At 44.4% G+C, this 10,527-nt stretch overlaps 1 protein-coding gene across 1 annotated transcript; it reads left to right on the top strand.

Annotated features, from left to right (window-relative positions):
• Positions 1-9,341: 9,341 nt before the first annotated feature.
• Positions 9,342-10,112, top strand: LOC109921704 (chromobox protein homolog 6). Its single transcript, XM_048617409.1, has 4 exons — positions 9,342-9,501; positions 9,591-9,634; positions 9,729-9,794; positions 9,947-10,112. The coding sequence occupies exons 1-4, from the start codon at positions 9,433-9,435 to the stop codon at positions 10,029-10,031; spliced, it is 264 nt and encodes an 87-aa protein (XP_048473366.1). The 5' UTR covers positions 9,342-9,432; the 3' UTR covers positions 10,032-10,112.
• Positions 10,113-10,527: the final 415 nt, after the last annotated feature.

Below are 10,527 nucleotides of genomic sequence, written 5' to 3'. Positions count from 1 at the left end.
CCCAACAACAAGAAAATCAATTGATCTTCATCCTGAAAGCTCCAATTCTATCTGCAATCCCCAACCGCAGATTCCATAGAATTTTGGGTAAGGCTGTTCCAAGTTTGTTACTTGTTGTTTCGTTTTGCTGATCTAACAGCTAACAAAATTCAGCAGGTCACCGTGATTTATAGTTGAGTTGATCTGACTGTTTTTGCATTTGGGCTCTGTTGCTGTTATGTTGCCCGTCTCAGAATTGCCCATCACTTTTGATAACTGTGAGAGTGAAGGGCTGAGTTCCAGCGGCAGTGGCAGGAGCATTCGGTAGGGAAGAAACACACAAAGCTCTGAAATAACTACTGCCAAATAAGCTGCTGGGGAAGAACTGGGCAGAAGGAGGCCATTCAGCCCTGTGTCTGTGCTGGTTAATCCTGCTCTTGCCCCATTAGCCTGGCAACATTTCCTTCTCCAGCAATTCCTTCATTCATTAACAGGATGAGGGCGTTGCTGGCTAGGCCAGCATTTATTGCCCATCCGTAATTGTCCAGAGGGCAGTTAAGAGTCAACCACATTGCTGTGGGTCTGGAGTCACATGTAGACCAGACTAGGTAAGAATGGCAGTTTCCTTCCCTAAAAGGACATTAGTGAACCAGATGGGTTTTTCCCAACAATTGACAATGGATTCATGATCATCATTCAATTCTTAATTCTAGATATTTTTATTGAGTTCAAATTCCACCATCTGCCATAGTGGGATTCAAACTCAGGTCCCCAGAGCATTATCTGGGTCTCTGGATTAACGGTCCAGTGATAACACCACTAGACCATTGCCTCCCCCTCTTGCAGAATTACCATTAATTCTGTTTCCATCACCCTTTAGGCAGCGCAATCCAGATAGTAACTCGCTGTGGAAAGCACGTTGCTTATCTTTAATCTGTGCCCCTAGTTACCAATCCATCCACCACTTCACTCTCCTTTTCCTCCTCGAGTCAAAACTCTTCAGTGTTTTGACCATTTCCAATTGATCTTGCCCGAAGCTTCTCTCCTACAAATTCCTGGCTTCTCCAGTCTCATGTCCCCTGATGTACCCCCCATTCCTGCTCCCATTCTGGGAAATCTCCTTCGCAGATTGCTAAATTGCTGGGACCCAGAATAGTGACTCAGTGTCCCCACAGAGGCTGAGCCAGTGGTTTATAAGGAGTTTTGGTTTAACCTTCATGACTTAGTACTCTGTTCCCCTATGAGTAAAGTCAAGGATCTCATTGCATTTTAACATTTCCCCAATTTGTCCTGCTGTCTTCACAACTTTCCCTAAATTGATGGCTTTTATCTATTCATTGAATCAACTGAATGGTGAGATTAACTTAGACTAAATACTAATGTTTAAAGCTTTACCTGGGAGGGAGTATGGGGCTTGGGAAGTTGGGTGGGGTGTAGGGTGACCGTGAACTGTTTGAGAGGGTTTGACAATTCATTCATTCACTCACTCCCCTTGATCCCAGTGGTCCATGATAAGGTTCCGGGTTCGTCTGCCATACGAAGGTGGGATATGTGGCTTCCATTCACTGACTGCTTTCAGTTTCGAGGCAGAGCCACATGTGGGAGCGTTGAACTTTGGAAACTGATGTGACCCAACGGCTGACTGAGCTCTGCACCAGCTCTCCTGTTTAGGTTAGCAACCTGTGCGGCTGGGCTACTGAAATGTGTCTCTGTCCGAGGTGAGAGTTTACCTGATGTTTTTGTATCATTGCTTAGGATCAGGGGTTGCTCCCCTATCTGTCCAACATGGAGATGCTGCTGAATTTGATGCCTTGCTGGTTACGAATGTCACATTATACAAGGCCAAATAAAATAAACCTTGTCTTTGTTGCATGACTTGTGTTTTTTCCCTGCTGGGTGTGAAGTTGGGGGGGGCTTCCATCTTCACCTCTACCCCACCCCTAACAAACCAACATGATAATTTACTACCTCCGTAAACAGATGGTAGTGAGGGAGTGCCATACTGTTGGCAGTTCAGTACCAAGGGTGAACTGCACTGTCAGAGGATCAGTAATGAAGGAAGATACGCTACATGCATTTGCTGTGTAAGGATGTCTTAATCTTTAATTTGTACAAGCCTAATTTAGTTTGTATTTGGCACTAAACTGAAATCTACATTTTAAATTCTGTAGTTGCTAGCCTTAAGCAAGAATTTTCCCAAAGGTCACAGCGAAAGAACAGAGTAATTAAGAACCAATTGAAACTGGACCTTCCTTAAATGATTCACATAGATGTTTTTGCTGGGAGCATATCTAAGTAGCCAACCGAGTGTGACTTACAGTAAAGTGCTGGAGTCAAGTGCCTCAGGGAATTAGCAGAGAAAGGAAAGAGGTGTCTAGTTGTTTTTGCCTGAACAAAGCAGTTAATTGCTGCTCTTCTAGCCTATAAAGTAAAATTAGGGTGTAAAAGTAAATGTGTTTGGGTCTCTGATCTCAATTTTTCTTAATTTGTTTTAGAAAGCTTGTTAGTGTAAGATTCATACTGTTGTTAAAAAATACAGTGCAGGGTAAAGAGCAGAGATACTTGAGTGATTAATTACTAAAATACGACAGAGGTGGCCAGCCAGGTGATGTGTTGCTGCTGCAGCATGTGGGAGCTGCTGGACGCCAAAGTAATCCAAATTGAATACATCTGTAGCAAGAGTTTGCAGCTTGAACAATTTTGGATCCAAGTTGAGAAACTGAAGTTTGAGCTGCAGACTTTGTGCCACATTAGGGAGGGTGGCTGGGGTTGGGAGGTGGAATTACCTGGATATTTTGCTGTAGATCAGTTACACCCCTCAGATTAGGTCATACAGATTTGATCGGGAGAGTCTGGCTGCAGGTTTTGGCACCCAAGAGGTATTGTTTCATCTGGAGAGTCTTGGCATTGTCCAGCAGTTCGAGGTTCTTGCAAGCTGTGTGGTTGAGAGTGGGGTCTGCTGGGAGGATAAGGAAACTGACCCCAGCACCGTATTTTGGGAGCCATTCAAGTTAGGGAGGGAGGGGATAGTGAAATAGGAATGTCACGGTGATAGGGGACAGTATAATTAGGGGAATAGATGCTGCTCACTTCCATCCGGGCGCAGGAATCCTGAAGGCTGTCCTGCTGCCCAGTGCCAGGGTTAAGAACATCTCTTTGGGCCTGGGAGGAACATGGAGAGGGAGGGGAGGGAAGGGGAGAGCTCCAGCTGCCATTATCCACGTCAGTATCAATGACATTGATGGGACCAGAAAGGAACTTCCGCTGAAAGAATTTGAACAATTCGGAAATAAATTAGAAAGCAGACCCTCCAAGGTAATAATCTCTGGGTCACTCTGAGCCACGGGCTAACGGGCACAGGGTAAATAAAGTGAAGGAGTTTAACGTGTGGCTCTGAGATTGGTGTGGGAGGATTGTGTGGCACTGGCACCAGCACTGGGCTAGAAGGGAGCTGCTCCACTGGTATGGGCTTCACTCGAACTATGTCCTGGCGAAATGAATAATTCGGGCTATAGAGAGGGATTGAATTGGATTAGAATGGGATAGGATTCTGGAGCGGGGATACATAAATTCACCAAACAAGAGGATATGCCAGCATTTCAGGTAGCTGATTAGGCAATGATACCCAGAGTGGGACAGGAAGGCACAGTGTGTGCAAACAAAATAAATAGGGTCACTATGGGGAAAAAATGGTACAAAGACAAAATTAATGGCTCTTAAATACACATCATTACATTGAATTAATGGCACTAGTAGAGGTAAATGAGTATGATCTTACAGCTAGTTATGGAGTGCGGTTACATGGAGATCAGGGCTGGAAACTATTCAAGGATATGTGCTCTTCCTAAAAGACAGGCAGGAAACAAAGGGGGGGTGGGTGGTGGGGAAGGGGAGGCATTGTTTGAATGGGATGGAATAAGTGAAATAGCAAGAAGTAATCTTAGACCCGAAGATGTAGAAACTAGATGGTTGGAAGTAAGAAATAACAAGGGGAAGAAGTCACTAGTAGAAGTTTCTGTAGTCCCCTAACAGTAGCTGTACTGTCAGGAGAAAGTCAGTGCATGGATAAAAAGAAGATAGCACATCAATCATAGGTGACTTTAATTTTCGTGTAGATGGGAAAATCAAAGTGGCAGAGGAATAACTCGTAGTGTGTTGAGGAAAGTTTCCTAGAACAATATGTTGTGGATACAATCAGGAATCAGGCTGTTTTGCATCTAGTAATGTACAAGGAGCCAAGTTTAATAAATGATCTCAGAGCAAAAGATGTTCTGGGAAACAGTGATCATAACATGGTAGCATTTAGTTTGCGAGTAAGACACTTGGGTCAGAAACAATTGTGCTAAACTTAATTAAGGGTGATTACAAAGGGATGAGGGCTGAACTGGCCGGAGTGGACCGGGAAAGGAGTTTAGTAGCGAAGATGTTTGATGAACAATGACAAATGTTTAGTAAAATAATTTGTGACTTGCAAAAATGTACATCCCAATGAGGAAGGAGGTATCTCGGAAAGAGATAAACCGACTATGGTTAACCCTGGAATCTGAGGATAGCATCAAATCAAAAGAAATTACATACATTGTGGCAAAGATTTGTGGTAAACAAGAGAATTAGGAAAGTTTTAAAAACCAACAAAAGATTACTAAATGAATAATAAAGAGGAGAAAGTAAATTATGAGAGAAAACTAGCAAGTATATAGAAACAAACTCTTAAGAGCTTAACTAAATATATAAAAGAGACTGTTGCTGCCTGGCCTGCTGTGTTATGTCTGCAATAGAGTTAGCACAGTTCTGGTCACCACAATACTGGAAGGATGTAGATGTTTTGGAGAGGGTACTGAAAAGGTTTACCAGGATGTTGCCTGAAATGGGGGATTAAGTAACTAGTTGGATAGATTGGGTTTGTTTTCATTGGAATGCAGGACATTGAGGGGTGACTCAATAGGGTGGAAAGTATGAGGCTTTTTCCCAGGATGGGAGGGGTCAATTACTGGGGGAACAGGTACAAGGTGTGGGGTGAGGGGAACTTTAAAAGAGATGTGCGAGGCACGTTTTTCACACAAAGGGTGGTGAGTGCTTGGAACGTGCTGCCAGAGGGGGTGGTGGAAGCAGACACAATAACAGCATTCAAGAAGCACCTGGATGGATGCATGAACAGGAAGGGAATAGAGGGATACGAATCCTGTAAATGAAGACAGTTTTAATATGGAAGGGCAAAATGTGGTGGTGCAGGCTTGGAGGGCCGAAGGGCCTGTTCCTGTGCTGTATCGTCTTCATTCTTAGACCAAAGTGAACTTAGGCCACTTAGATAATGAGGCCGGGGAAAAGATAATGGAGAACCACAAAATGACAGCAAAGTTGAATAAATATTTTGCATCAGATTTCACAGAAGACAGTAATAGCATTCCAAAAATACTAAATAATCAATGGATAAAATGTGGGGAGGAAACATTTATAGTAACTATCAGTAGAGAAAAAGTACTAGTGAAGGTGATAGGGCTAAAGGCTAATAGGTTGCCTGGACCTGATGAGATGTATCCTAGGATTTCAAACAGAGTAGCTGCAGAGATAGTGGATGTACTAGAAGCAATCTGTCTAGAATCCTTGGATTCTGGAAAAGTCCCAGAGGATTGGCAGTTTTCCAATGGCACACCCTTATCAAGAAGGGAGACGAAACACAGTTAACTATAGGCCAGAGATAGCAAGAACTGCAGATGCTGGAGTCAGAGATAACACAGTGTGGAGCTGGAGGAACACAGCAGGCCAGGCGGCATCAGAGGAACAGGAAAGTTGACGTTTCGGGCTGGGACCCTTCTTCAGAAATCCTCGGTAGTATAATGGTTAGTATCCCTGCCTGTCACGCGGGCGACTGGGGTTCAATTCCCTGATGGGGAGGGTCTAAATGTTTCTGCTGCCTCACAGCGCCAGGGACCCAGTTTCAATTCCAGCTTCGGGTGACTGTGTGGAGTTTGCACATTCTCCCCGTGTCTGTGTGGGTTTCCTCTGGGTGCTCAATTTTCTCCCACAGTCCAAACGTGCAGGTTAGGTGGATTGGCCATGCTAAATAGTGTCCAGGAATGTTTAGGTTAGGTGGGTTAGACATGGGTAAATCAGGGGTAAGGGAATGAGTCTGGGTGGGATGCTCTTCAGAGGGGTGGTGTGGACTTGTTGGGCCGAATGGCCTGTTTCCACACTGTAGGGATTCTATGATCTATTACTATAGACCAGTTAGCTTGACATCTATTGTCGAAAAATGTTGGAGTCGTTTTAGCAAACGATTTAGAAATGCACAATATAATCAAGAATGAATTAATGAAGGGGGAATCATGCCTGAAAAATATATTCAAGTTCTTTGAGGAGGTAACAAGTGGTATAGATAAAGGGAAACCAGTAGGTGTAACATAGTTTTGGATTTCCAAGAGGCACTTTGATAAGGGCCACACGTCAATCTACTTGGTAGTTGAAATATAGTTTGGGAAAATGTGAGGCTATGTACTTCAGCAGGACAAAAAGAAAAGCTGAATATTATTTAAATGGATAAAGAGTGCAGTAAGCTGCAGTACAGATGGATTGTATCCTTGTGCATGAATCACAAAACTCATCCAGGTTCAATGAGTAAAGAGAGAGGAAACGGAATGTCGGCCTATATTTTACAGGGAATGGAGTATAAAAATATGGAAGTCTTGCTAAAACTATATCAGATCACACCTAGAATACTGAGAAAAGTTCTGGTCTCCTTATTTAAGGACAAGGTCAGAAATCACACAACACCAGGTTACAGTCCAACAGGTTTATTTGGAAACACAAGCTTTTGAAGTCTTGCTCCTTCTTCAGGTGTTAGCAGGACTAATGCACCGAAAGCTTGTATTTCCAAATAAACCTGTTGGACTCAAACCTGATGTCATGTGATTTCTGACCCTGTCGACCCCAGTCCAACACTGTGGGTTTCCTCCAGGTGCTCCAGTTTCCTCCCACAGTCCAAATGTGCAGGTCAGGGGGATTGGCCGTGGGAAATTGCCCCATAGTGTCTAGCGATGGAAATGCAGGGATAGGGTTGGAGGTGGGTATGGTGGGGATGCTCTTCAGTGTCGGAGTGGACTCGGTGGGCCGAATGGCCTGCTTCCACTGTGTAGGAGTTCTATGATGCTGTGATGATCTTCACATCACACCTAAGGAAAGATATGCTGGTATTGGAGGCAGTCAGAGAAAGTCCATGAGGTTGCTGCTGGGTATGGAGGGACTGTCTTATGAGAGGTTGAGTAGTTGGCCCTGTACTGATTGGAGTTTAGAAGAATATGAAGTAATTGAAACATGGAAAATTCTTATGGGGTTTGACAGCGTAGATACCAAGACATTGTTTCTCCTTGTGGGAGAGTCCAGGACCAGATGGCATAATCACATGGTAAGTAGTTTCCAATTTAAAACAGAAACAAGGAGAAATGTCTTATATAGAGTCACAGATTCATACAGCCTTTTCTCTCAGAGGGAAGTGAATCTGTGGAGTTCTTTAATATACAGGGCTGTTGAGGCTGGGTTGTAAAGTATATTCAAGCCTAGGTTAGATTTTTAATCAGTGAGGGAAACAAGAATTGGGGGAAAAGGCAGGCAGGTGGAGCTGAGGATTATAAGATCAGCCATGAAATTGAATAGTGAAGCAGACCAGCATTTGCTGTCTATTTTCTCCCCCCACCAACCCCCCCACAATTGTCCTGTCTCACTAGGACCATTTCAGAGGGCATCTGAGAGTCAACCACATTGTGAGTGTAGAGCCATGTCAGGTAAGAAAGCAGATGTCCTTTGCTGGAGAATGTTAGCGAACCAGATGGGTACCAGACAGAGAATCCGGTCTATATCCAGTATCTCACAGTCCAGTAGTTCCAATGTTCGTCATCATCATTTGTGCTTAGCTTTGCATGTTCACTTGAGTATGTTAACTGAATGAATATCTTTGCATTTTTTGTTTTATTTATTCACGGGATGACAGCATCACTGGCTAGATTTGCATTTATTGTCCATCCCTAATTGCCCAGAGGGCAGTTAAGAGTTAACCACATTGCTGTGGGTCTGGAGTCACATGTAGGCCGGACCAGGTAAGGATGGCAGTTTCCTTCCCTAAAGGGCATTAGTGAACCAGATGGGTTTTCCCAACTATCTGCAATGGATTTGTGGTATCATTAGACTATTTCAGATATTTATTGGATTGAAATTCCACTAACTGCCATGTCCAGCAACATTACCTGTGGTCTCTGGATTAACAGTCCAGTGATAATACCACTAGGCTATCACCTCCCCAATTGCTGAGGCAGCAAAATGACTCGTAGATCATTGTAACCCAGAGATGTGGCTGGAGATGACGTTTGTGCAAATATCAATCAAAGACCAACTTCCTGGGAAGATTTTGGGTTGGAAGATGGACTGGTGTTGTATGTTGGCTGCAGGAAGCTGACTTTCTGAGACTAGCAGAGTAGCACAGTGCATGTGTGCCTATGCTTGTGTCACACCTGGCTCCGTGAACAGGTTACTCACCTCGGAGTTAGTAAGAAGGTCCTGGATTAAAGCCCTGCTCTAGGAGCACAACCAGCTTTGTGCAGGGCTGGGGGAGTGCTGCACTGTTATAGTGCCTATTTTTGAAGAGGAGCAAGAGTGTCCGTCTCCCTGATGTCCTTGCCAACATTCATCCCTCAATCAAATTACAGAAACAGCCTATCTGACCATTCTTTTGTTTGCAGGCGTCAGCTGGATGGTTGAATTTCCTACAATGTTGCCCACCCAGAAATACATATTTCGTTGTCTGCGTAAAACGCCTTGGGCTGTACTCAAGTCAGGAGCAGGTGCTAAGCGAATGCAATTTTTAAAACGAATCTCACTACTCATAGCCAGATACCAACCTGAACTAATTCAGGTCAGAAATCACACGGCACCAGGTTATAGTCCAGCAGTTTTATTTGAAAACCTGTTAGACTATAACCTGGTGTAAAACTACTCCCAGCTTCAATGATTGATTTAATCCTTTTCTTTAAAAGACTCAACGGGTTTTGACTCTACCTGTTCTTGTGAACAGACTATTGCAATGATTTGAGAGTCAGCTGTGGTTAGGTTTTAATAGATGAATGAATGGCCGTTTCACCCAACAGACTGGACTTTGAACGGAATGCAAACAGAGAGAGCCCTGCATTCAGTGGGGGCGATATTACCCGAGCTGCGGGAGAATTCCACCCCCACTGCCCCTCAAAGCTCTGCAACTGGGGCTTTGCAAACGCACGCATCGCAGTGCAAAGCGCATTTGCTGGCCCGGGACAAGTCCCTAGCAACGGCCGCCGGGGATGGGGGCCGGTCCCTGGCAACCGCCGCCGGGGGGGGCGGAGCTGAGCTCCCGGCGACGGCGCGGTCACGTGGTCCGGGCTGTCGGCGGCTGCGCACTGGGCTGAGTGCGGAGGGGGCTGTGGAGCCAAGATGGAGCTTTCGGCGGTGGGAGAGCGAGTGTTCGCGGCCGAGTCGATCATCAAGCGGCGGGTCCGGAAGGTAGGGTGCACCGTAACCAATGCACAAAATCCCCGCGGGTGCACGGTGTCGCCGGCCCCAGTAACGTTTGCGTTTTGCATTTCTGACAGGGCCGTATCGAGTATCTGGTGAAGTGGAAAGGATGGGCTATCAAGTAAGTGGCGGGCCAGGAGAGAAAAAAATTGCAAAATAAAATGGAACATACAAACATTGCAAAGGTGCAGTAATTAGCTCCTTTCTCCTTTTAGATACAGCACTTGGGAACCGGAGGAGAACATCTTGGATGCCCGTTTGATCGCGGCTTTCGAGCAAAGGTACACAGTGGAAGGCGGAGGAATATTTTTTTTCTTCCCTGCCCTGAATCGGGTCCATTTTGGATTTATTTATTCTTTTTTTTTAAATTCCCGTTGCTGTGCATAATGTCAAATGTGCATTTCTGTTGTTTTTCACTGTGCATTTCTTGCAGGGAGAGAGAGAGGGAGCTGTATGGGCCAAAGAAGCGAGGCCCCAAACCCAAAACCTTCCTGTTGAAAGTGAGTGTTTCATATTGAACAAAAACAAAAATCAAAATAACTCTGTTTTTTGGGTGTGCTTCCTCACAACAAGGTGACGTAAGAAAACGTTCCTTTTTACTGGAGCAGTTTGCAGGTTTTTTCTTAAGTTCTTCTGTTTGCATTTTGACAGATTGCCATAAATTAAATTGATTGTTCCTGCTTCTGTTTTACTTTAGCTATTATTATTCAGAGGAGTTTCTTGTCATTTGCTAGATGACCTACTCTAACTACAGCTAGACATTTTTGTTTTTTTTCTGTATTTTCTCGTGATTAAAGGAAGATTTACATTTATACAGCACTTTGTATAGCCGTCACACGTCTGATCACTTCTCAGCTGATGAACTATTTGATTGCAGATGTTGCCACATTTGCAACAGAGGAAAGGCTCAAAAGTCAACTGGTGCACAGTAAGCTCCCTAAAGCATCCATGTGATTATGACCAAATAACCCCATCACCTTCTAAACCCACAACCTGTACCATCTAGAAGGACAA

This window comes from Rhincodon typus, chromosome 37 (assembly GCF_021869965.1).
Source record: "Rhincodon typus isolate 14 chromosome 37, sRhiTyp1.1, whole genome shotgun sequence".
Lineage (NCBI taxonomy): Eukaryota > Metazoa > Chordata > Chondrichthyes > Orectolobiformes > Rhincodontidae > Rhincodon > Rhincodon typus.
This window is presented reverse-complemented; position numbering and strand designations above follow the sequence as displayed.